Raw genomic sequence first — 19,816 nt, forward strand, 5'->3', positions numbered from 1 at the left:
TTGTAGCCTCGGTGTCATAATTCATAAAGCAGCCAATTGAATCCGACAGAATTCACACACTGCCAATGGTAAAGATGGAGCATTCCTTCAAAATTTAGAAAAGCTAATAATGTATCTTAGTTTTAACCCATTACAAGATGATGCTATGGCTTTGAAAAGCATAGGTTTAGAGCAAAAAGAAACATTATCTAATTAGTTTGCAAATTATATACCCTTTCACATCATTTTCCCCATAATGTTGAATCTATTTCGTCTCTAGCAGACTTGTAAAGCTCAAGCCTTCTTGAACATTTCTGCCTCCTCTCCATCAAGACTGGATCTTCATCCAGTAACTGGGAGAGTCTATGACCCTACAAGTGGAAACAAAATCATTAAGTACCATCTACTAACTTTGAACCTGAAAGGAAAACATAACATAATTTTCAACCTCTTTTGTGAAAGGTCTTTACTGTAAGAGATTTTCAGACAATTTATTTGATACTTTATTTCGGCTAATTATTTGGAGAGTTTTGTGCAGAGAAGTGAAAAAAGGTTGTGTAAGTGCCTGTAATTGAATCAGCATTAATGAGCTTTCACCTAATGACATGTTCCCCAGTTTCATGAATAGATCATCATTCATCAACTATTGATTTCAGTAAGATATTAAAGCATATGGATATCTAATCTCTGGAAGGTATTAAGCAGGATAAGTGAAATACCTCCTTTTTGCCCAGTTGCGTATAGAAATGATCAAGTAAACAACGCTTAGCTTCCCGAACTTGACAATAAACCACAGCCTTTGGTATTGTATTCCTTAAGGTATCAGACACCATCCCGACATATGACGAAATGTTTGAGCCTATCCTGCGCAAGTGCCCCTCTGTGTAACGGTCAGCAGATGAAGAAATTGGGCTTCCACCCTTATCCGCATCTTGTGGAAGTTTCCGGAAAAAGTCAACAGTAAGGTATGAAGATTCCATCTCCACCATCCGCAGAACAGTCTTCTTGCTGTCACTGCGGAAACGCTCTAATGCTTCAATTGCAGCGGAAGCTATCTCTGCTTGAAGAGTTGGATAGCGTCTTAGTTCCTGCATTGAAAAATATCGATTTCATCATTTGCCATTACATCATGAAGTAGTCAAGGGTTGGGAACTTGGGATCATACCTGAGTTTCCCCTATTGACTTCTTCACCAGCTCTTTCAAGATGAAGTGGACCTACATAAACAATTCATGGAGTTAAGTTGAAATGACCAGTTTCAACAATTGGTTTGTCTTTTTAAGTGGGGAAGAGGGGGATATGAAAATATTGTGCACTCTCAAATTAGAGCAGCTTTTAGATTATTTGCTCATTTCTGTACTATTCCAATTCTGTAAGTTATGCAGTCTTGAGATAGAGCAGCTATTTAACTACTGGCACTCCCTAGCCCATGCAAAATAGAGAATAGTTCTCCAGATGACACTCTCTGTGGGGGCCAGTGTCATAAAAAGATCTTCTTAACCATAGCCACATCAAGTAATATGACAAAAATCACATCCACAGGATAAAAGCATAGGTGCAAGCAAGTACTTACTGCATCCACTGAGGCTTCAGCAGGACCCCTGAAATAATTAAGAGCACCATCGATAAGCCGTCTATAACCTTGCTCTGGTGCTATTAAATGAGGTTGATAGCCATCTGCCTCAGAGACAACCTTCCTAACATTTTGCATCGCGAGATGATGATCCAGTGGAAGCTTTCTTAAAGCAGCAGGGAGCTGGTAGTCAAAGACCCCATAAATGCGATCTCCTCCTGGCCGCCTACACAAGCAGAGGTGGAAGGCCAAGCATAAGGAACTTATAACAAACAAGTTCAACTTAACATCATTGTAAGGCAATGAAATAAATGTCCTTGGTTTTTAAGACACTATGCCTGAAATCAACTGAAGATGTCCCCAACTCCTAATTAATGTGACATCCATTAAATGGACAGTACTTGATATATGAATGAAACCAAACATTATGGGTTTCCCTTTACATGACAAAATAACAGTTGTGGTTGTGAAGACAGAAGCAAAATTCAGCAATGTTTTCAAATCAACAAGATTTTCCTTCTGTCTTCTTACAATTCACATTAGTTAAAGAAAAATGTATATTCTTACCCTCCTTCAAGATGCTCCTTGAAAATCCTATCAAAAGCACGGCACAGCTCTAATATGGCATACAACTGCGCCTGTCAATTTAGGCAAAACTAGTAAAGATATTGAATCAAGCACTAAGCATATTTTCAGAAAAGGAAAAGGTTAGTATCATTACACTTGCATCAATTGCAACAGGTCTCCCAAGATAACTCATTTCTGCTTCAAGCTCATCAATGCTTGTATTGATCAAAGACAAAATGGCTGGTACACGGGCCTTGATCACAGATTCTAGATGCTGGGAAAATAAATATTTGGTATCAGCATCGTATAACAAATATCAATTACAAGAATTAGAGATAAATCTTTCTTGAGCAGCTTTGGTAGACTGTGTATACTTTTGAGAGTAATTTTGCCAGATACTCTGAACCCATTCTATTGGCCAAATGTCCATACTCGGGACTTGTAGCAAAAAATTCACGCTCCTTACGCCTTGCAACAACCATATCAAGGTTTTTATTAATATCGGCCTGTGAACGATTGACAAGTCCAACCCAAGGATGTTGTAACCGATAAGATCTTCCTTCCAGAACCTTCATCACATAAATTGAAAAGTAAACAAAAGAGGATTGTCAGTATGATAGAATACCGCCCCAAAAAAGTAGCAATTATCCGCAATTGATGAAAAGACTTGCCACAGCAAAGGTAACATACAACTACTGCTGATTATTAACAGAGAAGTTTGAGTGTATTCATAAAGAGAACCTGATGAATGTTGCACAATCTTAAGGGAACAACCCGACAATTTATGTTTAAACTTCCGTTTCCTTATCGTTTGTTTTGAGAAATCAATCAATCAATTCTGATTCTTTCCTTTTGTCTAGATTCTTTTCTNTCCGCAATTGATGAAAGACTTGCCACAGCAAAGGTAACATACAACTACTGCTGATTATTAACAGAGAACTTTGAGTGTATTCATAAAGAGAACCTGATGAATGTTGCACAATCTTAAGGGAACAACCCGACAATTTATGTTTCAACTTCCGTTTGCTTATCGTTTGTTTCGAGAAATCAATCAATCAATTCTGATTCTTTCCTTTTGTCTAGATTCTTTTCTTATCAAGATATATGGATCTTGTTCATGAATTAACGAAAATGTGCACAAGCTCTATTTGCCTCTGCATCCTGCAGTTATTTTAGGCATCGAGAGGGCATGAATGCCTTCTCTACATTCAACCATTCATCAGTATCTATTTACATCAATTTTGAACTTCAGCATGGTATAACTTAATAGAAAGTTCTTGTCCGCCAATATACAGTCTCACAATGGAAGCCTGTAGCAAGGTATTCTTGCACATCAACATATGACAAAAATAGTTATATGCTTATCCTAGTACTGTGCACTGTGTGCAGACATAAATCTCACACTTAAGCAATATTAGCACTTCGAAAGAAACACATAATACCCAAATTCAAAGTGGTGATGGATATTGCAGATGACCTATGGAAGAATCAGCATGAAACATACTTTTAAGAAGTTCAGTGTTTTTTGTAAATTTAATAGATTTATTAGGTATAAACAGACTTTTAAGAAGAACTCAGTGTTTTTTGTAAATTTAGAAGATTTATTAGGTATATGCCTGTGTATTATAAACCGTTCATCGTTAACGATGTATCAGGAATTAAAAGATGTTGATTAATACAGAGAAACATAACTCCTCTTCAACAAGGAAAAACCAATTGTTAGGTAGAAAGGAAAAAACATGTACTTACATCCAATGCATTTGTTCCCTTGTCCATCAAATCAAGCTTTGTCAACACACCAATTGTACGTTCACCTGCATGGAAGTAACTAAGTTCTCCAGTGACCCTCAACATATTTTGCAAATGTGAGAGAAAGAGCAAAGACGGGGAAAATTAAGCAAGTGATATATTACGTCCAAGAAGACTTGAAAATATTACCAGCTGGGTCAACTTCTCTGGCAATCTTTATAGCATCAGATGTTGCAACATCCTGATTGGCTGGGGTAATTGCTAAAAGAATACAGTTTGGCTGCAATGCAAGAACCGAAGTTTTGTCAGTCAGTTCCTATAAATGTCTAGGGAAAAATTTACAAACTAAGCAATATCATCAAAGTCTATATTCAGTGTGGCAGGATCATAATTCTCTAAATGCTAATTTATCATCTCAATGAGGCTACACAGTTATAATTTGTTACTCAACAAAGACATGCTCTGCCTCTCAGCATATTACCTTCTCAACATATGAGCGAACCATATCTTCAATTTCCTGAACTATACTTTCAGGCTGTCCCTCTGTCGACAACCACAGTTGCATTGAGCAAAATAGATCATGAAACATGTATTTATGGAAGACCAATAACATGAGAATGAAGAAACATACCAACAGCAACCTTTGTTAAGCCAGGTAAATCTACCAATGTCAAATTGACAACTGCAATGAAAACCCAAGATGAGTTATCTTATTGAACCAATAGCCAAATCAAAATCCCAATATTGAGTCCTATGAATACCACCAAGAATCTATAGAGTAAAAAGCTAAAAACTAAAAATGAAGCAATTGCACTGTCCTAAAATCAACGACGGCTTAGATATGTTAATATGAAGTTCACATAAAATAACTTTTTTTTTAAGCACTATATGAACAATAGGTACTAAACACACACAACCTGGGGCAATACAAATGTTGTTAGCAATTTGCATGATAATGAACAGGATAGAAAGTAGTACTAAACTTAAGAAATTTCATAGCATTCAATTAGGGATTTTTATATTTTGAAAGCACAGAAAAATGCAACATAATGGGCATATATATGGTATCAATTATGCAAACCATCATATGCCTGTCTTCCCGCAGATACACTGCTGAATCCACAACAAAAGCCAGCACATGGTAAATAAAAGTAACATAACATAAGTTATACGCACCATTTGGAGAGTAGATGCTGAGATTAATAGGAAGAGGAGAAATCTGTTTAGTCTTGCCAGTCACCCTGTCAGTTTCTTGCTGGATCTCTGATCTTACCATAGCTTCATTAAGAAGAAATGTACAAAGTGTCAAAATCAAATCAAAGGCATAAATACTGCATTGTTTTAAATGATATTACACAAAATATTCAATTCCAAAATGGATATGGTAATGGACTAACAGTACAGCAGAAGAAATATGACAATGTAATCTGGATAGCATAATAGTAAAGCAGAAGAAGCTATACAGAAAATCTGCATTGTAGCACAACTTCAAAACAGCAACATACCAAAATCTAGGAACTTCTTATTTCCAGTGTGAAGAAACTGTGCATAGTCTTGTTGTCCTGGTTCAATCTTGTAAAGTTGCAAAACCAATGGCCTTCTCGTTACAATTCCTGCCCCAAAACAAATGTTGATATGTGAAAACAGAACAAAAGGGACGGACAGAGTATAAATATAGTAGTTTATAACTTTTTTTTTTCAAATAAATTACATATTTTTTATTCTACTAACAGAGCAAGATTGCAGTGGAGTAGAATTTTAAGGTGTGTTTCTACAATAATTCCAATGGGGCATCCTGAAAATTATAAGTATCAATTTTGGGGTATGTCTAAAATAGTGAAGTGGAACAGTTGAAGGTCAAAGACAAAGGAAAAGAAATAAAGTATAATTTTATTTTTTAAATAGATATTTAGAATCAATGTCATTGTGATAAGAAAGTTTAACTCGAGCAAATCATGATAATACCCATAAGCATAAACTCCAATCATTAGGTCAAAAGGTCTAAAACTAACTATAGTCTATAAAAGTTAGCATTTTTTCTGACTTATCAATTAATTGTCACGTTTTCTCTCAAATTAAGAGCTACTGGGAGTGTGTGCTCCAGTTCAATTACTTCTTTTTCTCTAAAGTAACCTTATTTTAGTCTGTCTTCTCTATCTGCACGTGTTAATAAAAGCATTTACTGGGGTACCAACTATCAAGTACTCATTTCTCTCTTCTTCTTAATGAAATAAAAGAATCTTTTTTTTTTTATATATATACTTTGCTGGAATCAGAGCAAACCTGTTCTAAAACGGATGATTTCATTTTATTTTCTGAAAAAAATAATCAGATTTTAAAGTTTTTGATATTCTATTCCAGTGATTCATCTCTATATGCATGCACTCGAAATGTCAACCAACATCCCGAAGCCTCACGATAACAGGATTTTCATCTCTATTCCTATTTTAAATTATTTGTTACCACCAACTTAGGTCTTAGTGGGGAAAAAATCTCCAATTGAGAAACTACAGTCTAAAAAACTGAAAATTAACCCTACGAATACAATTCGTACAATTAAACCATTACCTGATCCTCTAGGTAGAAAATCCCGGCCGACGATACTCTCCAACACCGAAGACTTCCCGGAACTCTACAAAAACACTATCATTCAGTCAAATCATTTCAAAAAACACGTCAACAACGCGAAATTAACCATCACGACTAATAAACCTCCATCACAAACACCGATCGAACAAAAAAAAAAAACAAATTACAGATATAAGCAAAAACAAAACCACAAAAAATAGGTATAGATGAATCGTACCTGTCCACCGAGGACGACGATTGTAGGAAGAGCATCCCAAAGAGTAGGCAAAGTTCGATCATCTCCGTAATCACCGAGGAGCGTACAAGCCCTCTGTATTTTGTTCACAAGGCCAATGACGCCTTCCATTTCACTGAAAAACCTAACCCTACCGGTTTCACGATGCCGGAGATTCCTATCGACGGCGGATGCGGCGACGAATGAGAGGAGAATGAGCAGGAAAAATGTGAAGCAAATAACTGAATCTATTTTTATATTATTATTTTTTGACTTGGTAGAGTGGAGTGAAGTGAAGAGTTGTGTGTGTTGGTGTTCAAGTTAGTGCGCCACGTGGGGTAGTCCTTTTATAGTTTCGTTTCAGGCCATGGGGTCCCCAAAAAGATTTTTTTTAAATTTTGACTATGGGCGGGATGTTATTTTATAATTTTTCAATGTGTTGTCAACTTTGGTTTTATGAAGTATGCGTTTCGATATGTGATATGAAGTTATGATTTTTAAATTGTTGTTTGGATTGAGATTTGGGATTATGATTTTAAATATATATTTTGTAAAAAAAGAAGAAGATAATTTTGAATTTTATAAAATAAACTCGTTTTCGGTGTGAAGAAATTATGTTTGTCATGTGAAAAAATTATGTAAAGAATAACTAGTTAATACTATTGATGAAATTATGTGTACTTGAAAGTTTGTAATTGTAGATATTTATTAATGAAAGGGACATGGAGAAATGTGATTTATCATTGGGTCGTCTTAATTTCGTTTTTTTGTTTATGAACATTTGCTTGCTCATTTGATAAGCTTGTGTGAGAATTGTAGAATTCTTTTGATAATTTTCTTGTGTTTTAAACAACTTTAAAAATCTAAATTGTATGTCCTAACACAACTTCTACTTTTTATTAGTTTGATTTCGTATTGCATGTTTAAATGGATTCTAAATTTAATTCGAGAAATTCGAACTAAGACATATTAAAATTTTAGTATCTAAAAAAATGATTTAAGTGTTCTTATTAAACACGTCCGATAAAAAATTTGAAGAAAAAAATTATGTGTGATTTAGTCATTATTATGAAGATAAGTTAACCACTTAAAAGAATCACATATTACAACGTACACACCACCCTTAATAAACCTCACATGTGAAGCTACAATGAATATGTNTTTCTTGTGTTTTATACAACTTTAGAAATCTAAATGGTATGTCCTAACAAAACTTCTACTTTTTATTAGTTTGATTTCGTATTGCATGTTCAAATGGATCCTAAATTTAATTCGAGAAATTCAAACTAAGACATATTGAAATTTTAGCATCTAAAAAAATGATTTAAGTGTTCTTATTAAACACGTCCGATAAAAAATTTGAAGAAAAAAATTATGTGTGATTTAGTCATTATTATGAAGATAAGTTAACCACTTAAAAGAATCACATATTACAACGTACACACCACCCTTAATAAACCTCACATGTGAAGCTACAATGAATATGTTATTGTTATTGTTGTTCCTTTAATTATGTATAAATTTCAATAAGACGTAAAACCTCTAATGTGTGCTTCAATTGATGTTATTGTGTCCAAGTAAAGACAGAAATATATTTTATACAATTAACTTATTTATCCCATTTGTGTCTAAGAACACACATAAAAAAAATCCGTTTTTTTTGGTTGATGTGATATGCTTGTGCATTTACCGGAAATCAGTACTAAATTCAAATCCTTACTTAAAGTGCCAATTGGAAAATTAATATACTAATTTTCTATATTTGGGATTATTTGCTTTTACTACGTACTAAAGGATGATTAAAGAGTAATGATTCAACAAATTATAGTAACCTTTAAATAGATTACATCTATTTTGAAAAAAAGATCATATGTAACTGTCATCTAGATCTTGTAACTTATTTTATTCTTTCTTAAATTACTAATAATAGCCATCATTTAATACAATCAACCAAAGTCACATTAATTGGAAAACAATATAATTGTAGAAAAAAGGAACAGCATTTTACGCAATTTATTCCCTTTGTTCAAATACATTATTACTCTTTTTGTTTCTATACGTAGATTAATTGTGTTAAATATGTCGTAAGAAAAAATGTTTTTTATTTACGTACTTCTGTGCACATAAACTTATATCACTTAACCATATTAATTAATAAATATTTTGACAATAAATAATTACTTAATTATGATAAATTAATATAGCAATATAAATACTACTAATAAGTATGAATAAATATTATTCGACAACTATAAATTGTTTCTTTTAGTGTTTGGTTTAGCGTGGCACTTATTAATTTGGTCTTATGTGTTTATATTGTGATTTAACTAAATTCAAATTTACAAATTATTATATATACGTAACATTTTTTTAGGACGATACTTTCAACTGAGTTTTTTTTTCATTTTTGGAGAGACTCAAACCTAAAACTTTGAATTAAGATGAAGAGATCCGAAATCATCTCACAACATCATCTCCATCTTTTGTCATTGAACCAAAACTTTATTTGCAATATGGTTATTACTAATTAATAGCATTCAGTCACGTAAACACAAAATGAAGATTGCGTATAGGTTTATTTTTATCATGACTAAATTTAAATTTATGCATTGCAAATTCATTTTTGACCCGTCTATTCCAAAATTTAACTAGTCTAAACCTTTCGATCATAACAACTTAAATATACGTTATTGAAGCTGAAATTATCGCGGCTGCCGGCACCATGATTTTTGCTCCAGACCAAGAAACTGTTCTTCGTATACTAAAAGTTACGATGTTGTTAGATTAACGACAAAAAGTTGTCTAGCCTTTTTGTCTGTACACACTTTGTACTGTATTTTGGCTGCTCATCTATTATTAGTCATCCAACTTAATAATTTTTGACACAATATATAATTAATCCCCTGATATTGTATTTTATTTTCAAGAAGACAATTTAATTAGTTAGGGATTTTTTTTTGTTTTCTCACTCATCTGATATTTATATTGAAGTTCGATTAAATTTAAATTCACATAAATAGCTGATATTGAAATATTGAGGATAAAGCGCTCCTGACCGTTCCAAAAGTGACTTTCGAAAAAAAAAAAATAATCCTATTGTTGGCGAAGAATAATAGAACTTTTTGGGGGCAAGAGCTTTTACCTTACGGGGGTGGTGGGAGGTTTGACATGATGACTTATTTTCTCCGTCTCAATTTATGTGACACTTTTCGAATTTTAAGATCTAAATAAGTTTATTTTTAATTGTAAATTTTCCATTTTAAATATTTTGAATTGTCAATGATTGTGACTTATAGTATTTTTTACGTAGTTTACAAATATATAAATTTCATTTAGGGTATGTTTGGAAAGCCACCAGGTAATTGAAATTGGTATAATTACTAGGGTAGTAATTACCAGGCTAATAATTACACAATCTAGTAATTACACTGACCTATTTGGTTGTCACAGTGTAATTACACATGTCCTGTTTGGATGCCACAGTATAATTACACATGTTCTGTTTGGATGCACAATTGCAAACATAAAATTATAATAAATAAAAATTAATCATTTTAAATTTATACTAGACAAATAAAATTTTTTATAGATTACATTAAATTAAATATTTAAGATATATATTCTTTTTTGAAAATATATTAATTAATAAACATATTTACTGTAACTAATATTATGAAAAAATAATTGATTTATACTTTTTCAAATTAATATATTTCAATTGAATTGATTGTAACAACTAAAAGTATGAAGTTTCTACGAACATTGTGAAATGCATGTTTGATAAAAAGAATAGTAATATATAAATAAAATATCATAAATTATTAAATGTTTGACAAAAATATAATCTATTAAGTCTAATTAAAAAATGACGTGCAATGTAAATTCAATATTACTAAAACAAATAAAACTGAAAATATAACATAAGAAATAAATTCAAAACAAAAAATTTAACATAATACTCTTATAACAAATTTCAACATAGCAATAAATATGATTTATTTTTATTTCTTCAGAATAAAGAAAACGTAAGTCTATAACCTTACTTAACAATAAATTCTATTTTAATTTAAAAATTAGAATACTAATAAAATTATGCTAATGAAAAAATAAACATGGCATAAAGAAATAGATAATACGAGAAAATTACATAGAATCACGTAAAGTAAGGTTGTAAACAAGAATAAAATGAAATATAATAATATAAAATAAAAAATAGACTTTTACAATTTTTTAGATAATAAAAATAAAAATAAAAATAAATTAAAATAATAGAAGTAAAAAAAATTAAAACAAAAAAATAAAAATAGAATTTTTTAAAATATGAAAAAGTAATCAGGTAGTAATTACACCATGTAATTACCAGCAAATCACAGCCTCTGCCTGTGAATTGTAGAGTGTAATTACCCCATGTCAATTACATCAATTACCTGCTGACCAAGAAATTATATGTCCTTCCAAACAGGACAAGACAGTGTAATTACACCAATTACACCAAATCCAATTACTAGGGTGTCCTTCCAAACAGGCCCTTAAAAAACTTGAAGATTTCATACACAAATTTCCGATCAAACTTAAATTGTTTGACTTTCAAAAAACAAAAAGTGTCATATAAATTGAGACAACAGGAATATATTAATATGAGAAAGATTACAACTTAGCGTATATTTCATATAGCTTTCGAGCATCTAAATTTTAAATAATCCAATTTAAGCTTCAAAATAATTAATTAAAGTGACTCTCGTAAAGTGAATTGTGACCGGTGAAAAACAAATATAAATAGCAAAAAAATACAAAGGAAAAGGACATAAACCTAACTCTCTAATTTTAATCCTAATGGTTGTTAAATTATTCAACTATGTTACTGAAGATGCTATAACTAATAAACCAAAAAACTAGTGGGGGTGGGTTAAATAGGATAACTAATTAATTACATATAAATTGTAATTGACCTTTATATAGGGAAAATCTACCACTATATGTGCTTGTAATTGTAAAGTTGATCAATTTGATCACTTACACTTTGACTATAGTGAATAATATAAAATGTTAATGACATGATGGTTATGACCTTGATCAAATGAATCATCATATCGTATTCAATTTCCCCCACATAATAGAAAATGATCATAATTTCATATCACACATTACATAACATCACTATTCTAAGGAAAGGTAAAACTATGACACTAGAGAATTACGTTTTTCCTCCTGCCTCGCCTCGAGCGTCATTTAGACTTCTCAATGAGTAATAATGGTGGCTTCATTCTCCTCAGATTTTGAAGATTTGGCTTTGGAGTCATCAAGATAATTCTGATACACATAAGAAAGAAATCCCCAAACAGCAAGCAACAATGCAATGATTTTTTCACCATCCATTTTATCATGAAAAAAAATCACAGCAAGTACTGGCAAAGCAGGCAAACCCAAAGTACTTATTACATTAGAAAACAGAGAAGACACTTCAAATATCAATCCCAGCAATCCAATACAACAAATCTGCCAAAGCACAGCAGTCCAAATCAATGTCATCAAATACGAAATTTCGCCCTTGTTAAAACCATTCATCTCTGCTGTCAAAATTCTTATTTCTCCGCTCGCGTATAGCCCCACAACACAAGCACAACTTGCAATGAATGAAGGAAAAACTTGCATTTTCAATATTGTGTCAAATGTCTCACTTTTGATCACTCTCTTGAAGGTTACTTCTAGTAAAGAGAGGTATAACGCGTAAGTTGCTGATGCAGCCACCGTGCATACAAATCCAATCGTGTATTTACCAGCTGATAATTTCGTACTAGTATCAGATTCAGAGTGAACTGCTAGTAATGCAGCTGAGATTGTAACAATCACAACAGAGTTGAGTATTAAAGCTGTGAACTTTTGCGCGTTTAGTAGGAGCGAAAACAGGCAATTGAAGGCTAATTGAGATGCACAAATGAGGGAATAAGTTGAGACAGGAAGATACAATAGTCCATATGAATACATCAAATTGTCACCTGCTAACATTAGTCCAAAAAACAGATAGATGAGAAAAAGGGAAGATCTTGATGGCTTTTCACGCGATGAAAAGGCGGTATTTTTGGAAGATTTAAAGAGAAAAAATAGAGGAAGTAAGATTGGGAAACCAGCTGATTGAACAAATGTTGCCATCCATTTACTATTTCCACCTTCATCATAGTAAAATCTTCCTAAAAGTGTAGCTGCAGATTGGCCAACAAGTAGAAAAATGATGTATAAAAATATTCTAAACCACCATCCATAGTGCTTATTTGATCTTCTTGAAATTTGTTGCTGCTGATTTGTATTTATTGTATCATCATCTTCTGATATTTGCCTGCTTGATTCTTTGTGTCATACACCACAAAATGAATAATTAGTACCAAAATAGTTATCGATTAATTTAATCGAACAATTGAAAGTTCAGATAACCAACCAGTTAAATTCACGTGATTGATACTATAAAGAATCATAGGAACATACCCTATATACCTCTCCTACTTTTCTTGAATTATTATATTTACCAAGAAATATACCAAATGTTGATCATAAAAAAGGCTAAAAAAGAAGGGAAAAAACAACTTTTGAAAGGAAAAATAAGTGACAAACCTGGGATTTGTAGCTCCACTTGTTGAGTAGAGTTCTCCATGAATAAGTTAACACACAGAGTGATAATAAAGCCCTGTTCTTCTTTAATAGAGAAAGCAAAAAAATTGGCGGAGTCAAAATTTTCACTAACATGATTCAAAATATTAAAGAAAAATATGATATATTAAGAAGTCAACGAGATTTATAATTTTTCGACAAAGAAAATTTAGATAAATCCGTGATACTCCTAACTCCGCCCCCTTATCACGTATACAAAATATCAGAAAGTCCTACAAGTTGAAAATTCTCTCTTTTAGAGCCAACTGTGTTGTGTCTGTATGCCAACTTTGACTAATTTAAAGGGATGAAAAAGGCAAAAGTTGACTTATTCACAATGAGTTCTTTGGTTTCTCATTCGATTCGATGTTCATATTGTAGTTTTGATAAATTTGAATAGTATATTATAGAATTTATTTTGGGTAGCACTTCAACATGATTTTCTTTATATTCAAAGTTCAAATTTGAGACCTCTAATTACAAATAAAATAATTTCATTACAATTATTAATTCAATGTGGTACGAGATTGGCTCAAATGACGTACATTTCTTCATGATTACCTTATAATAATATAATACGTAATTTAAAAGGCAATTAATAGATACGGCCATGTCCGTATTAGAAAATTTCACATCATGATAAAATATTCCTTACTAAAAAACAAACACTTTCATCAAAAAAATTGATGACATCTAATTAAAAATAAAGACAACTTATCGTCTTACTATTATTCTTACTTTACACATCACATGACTTTTTGTCTATTACAATTCTCTCCGTTCATTTTTACTTGTTCATGTTTGATTTTACTTGACTTAAGAAATAATAAATAGATATATTATTTCTATAAATTATAAGTCACCTAAATATTAAAAAATTGAAAAATATTTAATAACAAAGGTAAACTAAACACAAAATGATAAATTATCTCTTATTTTTTCAAACTAGATAAATAAAGTTAGATATTATTTTTAGTATATTAAACAAGCAGTAGAGATGGACGATGGGAGTAATAAATAACCGAATCAAACATATCAAACACTGTCATGTAGGGGTGAACATAGTATGATATGGTACGGTATTTAAAAAATTGGTACGGTAATATTGATATTTGGTTTTTAAAATTACTATATCATTAACATACCAATTTAATTCGGTATGGTTTGATATTTTGCGGTATCGTAAATCGATAACCATAATTTGTTCAACTGCGACTAATATATACTCGTATAATAGAATATTATGACTTCGACAATTCAAAAAAAGGTCTCAATTGTATCTCACTAACACATTACACATGTAGAAATATGTATTCAAAAGAAAGTAAAAACAACTTTTTTTGTCATTTCGATCAAAATAAAGTAGTCCAAGTTTCATATTTATTAGTATTTTAATGATAACAATAATAATAATATAATATCTATATATGTTATATATGTAACTATATACTTCAATATGATATTTGGTATTTCACTATATATTTTTATATATCAATTATCAGGATTCATTTCTTGGCGCAAATATTCACTTGTAGCATACCATATTTCAATGGATTGACGTAATTTTTCTACCGCGTGTACATTCCCATTGAATATAAAAAAAATAAATATATACACCATATATCTTATCAAAAATCATAATAATAAAATTACGATATTAAAAAATTTTAATATGATAAAATAATCCATTTTATATCATACCACAATCACTCCTAATGTCGTGTATGGAATGACTTCCTTACTAGTCTTAATTACTCATTGAATTCAATGCTTATACGAAAAATAAATTAGGTAGAATCTATAAATCACAAGGACCTATGCAGTTAATATACCTTGGTTCCTGCACATGATAAACATTGGGTTGGTAGCAATTGGAGATATAATCTCCACCTAAAATTTCAACATTGTTAGGAATTTCATAGTTTAGAAATACGTTTTTTTTTCTTTTTAAGTTTTCTTTTCGATATTCAGAGCCTACATTTGAATTTCGATTTTTATATTAGAGTTTCGATTAAATTCAGATCATGCATTGTAAAATCTATTCAAGAGTGACATTTGAGGAGTCGTAATGGATTGAAAAGTGGGTTTCTTCACTTTAGGAGCTATTCATGCAATCGAAGAAAATATTGAAACTTCATGGGTACGAATAAGATAATGGAATTGATAGAGAAATTCATAGACCTAAATAGGATAGAAACTATTAAACTTTACCCAATTACTGAACTAAGAAAAAATCAATCTTACTTTAAAATTTATTCTCTGATATCTATCTTTTACCTTAACCACATCAAAAAGAAATTATACTCTCTTCTAGTTTTTTGAATACCAAACCTAGAGTGCAAGTACTAACTAATAGCAAAGATAAAATTCAGGATTTGATTGATCCAGTACATGTCATCGGTATGCAACCGCCATAGACTTGCATGTGATTATTAATGAGAGTGAAAATATTTTATATAATGTGAGTTTATCTAAAATTTGTATTTTGTTTAAAATTATATATCTAAGAATTCAAAAATAGGTTTGAGGAACCTTCAAGGTATCTTTTAATAGTAAATATTTTATTTATGTATAACTAATTACGATATAGTATATAGCTTTTGAATCTCTTAAACATAAAAGTAGAGATTGATTAGTGATTAAGAAATTTATAATTTATCTTGATGTTTTAAATTCAAATTTTAAGCACTATATTTTTATTTTTTTTTAAATGTCATTATAGGGACAAGTGAATATCTAAACATATACAAATAAAAACAAAGATGTCGATAGCTAGCAAAATCAAAATATTTAATACTTTCAATAAAGACTAGTGGATAAACTTACAAGAAAAAACAAGAGAGGACTTTGATAATAATACTTTCTTCGTTTTAATTTATTTATTTAATTTTAACTTGACAGAAAATTTGAGAACATTAAGAAAAAATTTGAGTTTTATGATTAATTAAATTAAAGATATGTTGAACATATAAAAATATTGTTAATTAATCTTATGTTGTTAAACATTCTATGTGAAAACTTATTAGAATTAAAGAGTGGTCAAAAGAAAAAGGAGACATTTTTCTAAAAGATAGACTAAAAGGCAAAATAAATAAATTAAAATGAAGGGAGTACAAGATTTGATGAGATCGAGTTTATTTGGGAGTGAAATATTTCAATATTTTTTTATCTGAAGTTTAACTAACTATGTTAGCTTATCACAATCGAAGGTCATGGTGGGATGAATATCTTTTATTAGAGATCTCATGTTTGAGTATTCTTTCAAAGTGAAATTTTAGTGTGAATTCAAATTAATTAATTAACAAAAAAAATATTGAGGTTGAAGTGTAAATATCTCATTGTATGTTAAGCATAACATATACTTATAAATTTATTATAGTGCGCACATTAAAAATAGTATAGAAAGATATCCTTTTCACAAAAAAATGATTCAAATAATTCTTGACGTAACATTATTTATTAGAAGAACTAATTATTTAAATTGAGATGATTATAAACCAAAAGTAATGAATCAAAATTTTGAGGTGAAATTACTAAGTTCATTTTATCATATGTTTACGTATTTAATTGAAATATATCATAATTCAAATATTTAAATAAAATTTACTGAAAATTTAAGAGGTTGTCGTCTAAAATATTTTTGATAGAAGGAAAATGTGATTATGGGAAACCAGTACTAAATTCAAAAATCCTTAGTTAAATTGCCTTGGTAAATTAATATATTTTCTATATCTGGGATTATTTGCTTTTACTACTAAAGGATGATTAAAGAGCAACAATCAACAAATTATAGTAACCTTTAAATAGATTACAACTTTTTTTTAAAAAAAAGATCATATGTAACTGTCATCTAGATTTTGTAACTTATTTTATTCTTTCTTAAATAAACAATTACTTCTAATAATAACCATTATTTAATAGATCCTGCAATTAAATATCAAATATTCTTCAACTTTAAAGAAAAAAAAAAGGAGAATAAATGTTGCCATATTGAATTCATCACTCAAGAGCCAACGGAACACTCTAAATTTTCACAATTCAAAGAGTCCAATAATAATAAAAACCTTCATATTTTCAAATCAACACACTACTACATAACACCACTACTCTAAAAAAAACTGACACAATTTGAAAATCCAAATGGAAAACTAACATATGACACTAGAGAATTACGCTTTTTCTCTTGCCTCAGCTTCACGGACGGAAGGGAGAGCATGAGAATGTAGCATAACCTATGACACTAGAGAAGTACGCTTTTCCTCTTGCCTCAGCTTCACGGACGGAAGGGAGAGCATGAGAATGTAGCATAACCTATGACACTAGAGAATTACACTTTTCCTCTAGCCTCAGCTTCACGGATGGATGGATAATGTAGCATGTACGCTCTATGTTTTTCGCCATTTAGAATTTGTCAATGAGTAATAGGAGCTTCAATGTCCTCAGTTTTTGTGGATTTGTCTTTGGAGTCATCAAGATAATTCTGATAGACATAAGAAAGAAATCCCCAAACAGCAAGTAACAAAGAAATGATTTTTACACCATCCATTTTATCATGAAAGAAAAACACAGCAAGTACTGGTACAGTAGGCAAACCCAAAGTACCTATAACATTTGAGAACAAAGAAGATACTTCAGAGATCAATCCCATCATACCAANACAAATGGAGATAAATTAATTAATTTATAATCATAAGAGATAAAAATAAAAAAAAATCATACAATTTTCATCCATTTTAAATATTTAATTAAATGATTTTCAAACTAAAAATTCAAGAATAATTGTAGCGGGAACACGTGAATATATATATATATTATTTATTGGATTTAAAAATGAAAATCAATGATCAAAATAAAATTATACTCTTTAAAAGTTTTTTTATAGTTATTATTTTTATTCAATAATAGAGTGACACTTTAAATATGTGTGAATAATAAATTTTGTTGATTTTTTTATGCAAGTATTTTCACCTATTTTTATAATATTGCTGGGATTAAAATAAAATAAAATGTGCAATATATAAATATCATTTTTTTGAAACTTTTTTGAATTACACCAAGGAGCATCAAATGTTGTCAAATTTTTTTTTTAAACTCCATACTCTAAAATGCAACAAACTTCAAAATTTAGTATCTTCACTCATATTTTGTATATTTTTTCTGATCTAATTTTCTTATACACAAAATACATTATAAATAAGATATAAATATAGATAAATAAATAAAGTAGATATTTAAATGCTTATGAGACAAAAATAGATAATAAGATGTAATAAATAAACAATACATACCAGAGTACAAATTGAATTATATTTGAGAGAGAAAGTAAGTAGTTTATTTCTAATTTTTATTTTTAATATCACAACTTTAATATACTTGTGAATATTTCCTCAATCGATGTGTTTTATCATCTTAATATGAGATTTAAAGAGAAAGTTAAAGGATGGAGAAGTAAAAAAAAAGAAGAAAAAAACTTGTATTAGATAGATTACCATAAAATCATAATTGTTAAGTTACTTTTCCTCATAAAATAATTCATCCTTGATTCTGAATATCTGCTATATCATGCAAAAAATATTCGAAAATTAACATTGAAGAACACAATTTATTATATTTTGAAAGTAATTGTATTATGATAATGATGAAAATGATAAACTTTAACATTGGAAAATTAGTTATAAGTTTAAAGTTTTGTGTTTTATCATTATTGGATAAATTTTTATGCCGTCTAGTCCATTCTGATTCAAGCAAGTCTCCATCCTTAGTATATCTTCAATATATATTGCATACAGAATGACCTCAAATATTCATACAATATATCTAGAATCTAACAAAAAATTAACAAAATTTCTGATTATAACTGAATTGTCCTCAATTGAGACCGTAACTAAATCATACTTATAAAAAACGATCTCTTCACACGAGTAGAGCGACACATATATGCATGCCCAAAACACTGCTTACTTTGCGCAAGAATGTTGGTGACTTCTTTGTGTTGCCTTACCGTTGCAATTTTGCAATTTAGTGTGAGTTTGATTAGTATGTAGAATGTAGATGTCCGTTTTTTGAAAAAACTTTTTAATTGGTTTTATTTATTTATTTATGAACATTTAAAAATAAAGTGTACATGAACAGTTGAGTAGTTTTAGGTAACCACTTTCAAATTCAAATAAAAAAATAACCACTTTGTCATGTTATCCCTTTTTTTTTTCTACGTAGGTTAATTTGAATTTTTCTGTGTTTTCCATTTTTTTTATCCGTGTTTTCCATTCTGTTTTTGTAATTTTATTTTAAAATTTTTCTATGTTCTCATTTTTTAATATATATATATTTATAAGATTTTTATTTAATTATTATAATTTTATTTTTATGTTTTTACCGTGTTTTTCATTCTATGTTTGCAAAATTTTTATTTTCAACTTTATTATGTTTCCAATATATATATATATATATATTATACTAAGCGTTTATTAAAGAAGATCATTAAACTTGGTGGGAATTTTTTTA

At 29.9% G+C, this 19,816-nt stretch overlaps 2 protein-coding genes across 2 annotated transcripts; both read right to left on the reverse strand.

The window, feature by feature from the left end:
- Positions 1 to 67: 67 nt before the first annotated feature.
- Positions 68 to 6,982, reverse strand: LOC125842503 (phragmoplastin DRP1E-like). The gene is made up of 15 exons (XM_049521804.1): positions 6,674 to 6,982; positions 6,436 to 6,499; positions 5,373 to 5,480; positions 5,044 to 5,145; positions 4,499 to 4,549; positions 4,349 to 4,410; positions 4,057 to 4,147; positions 3,868 to 3,932; positions 2,493 to 2,687; positions 2,273 to 2,392; positions 2,119 to 2,189; positions 1,552 to 1,777; positions 1,145 to 1,195; positions 699 to 1,067; positions 68 to 350 (listed from the first exon to the last, which is right to left on the reverse strand). The coding sequence occupies exons 1-15, from the start codon at positions 6,800 to 6,802 to the stop codon at positions 222 to 224; spliced, it is 1,833 nt and encodes a 610-aa protein (XP_049377761.1). The 5' UTR covers positions 6,803 to 6,982; the 3' UTR covers positions 68 to 221.
- A 4,761-nt stretch (positions 6,983 to 11,743) lies between these two features.
- On the reverse strand, positions 11,744 to 13,374 carry LOC125842623 (probable purine permease 11). The gene is made up of 2 exons (XM_049521942.1): positions 13,277 to 13,374; positions 11,744 to 13,014 (listed from the first exon to the last, which is right to left on the reverse strand). Exons 1-2 carry the CDS (start codon positions 13,314 to 13,316, stop codon positions 11,909 to 11,911), a joined length of 1,146 nt encoding a protein of 381 aa, XP_049377899.1. The 5' UTR covers positions 13,317 to 13,374; the 3' UTR covers positions 11,744 to 11,908.
- Between the last annotated feature and the right edge of the window lie 6,442 nt (positions 13,375 to 19,816).

This window comes from Solanum stenotomum, chromosome 10, assembly GCF_019186545.1.
Source record: "Solanum stenotomum isolate F172 chromosome 10, ASM1918654v1, whole genome shotgun sequence".
NCBI lineage: Eukaryota > Viridiplantae > Streptophyta > Magnoliopsida > Solanales > Solanaceae > Solanum > Solanum stenotomum.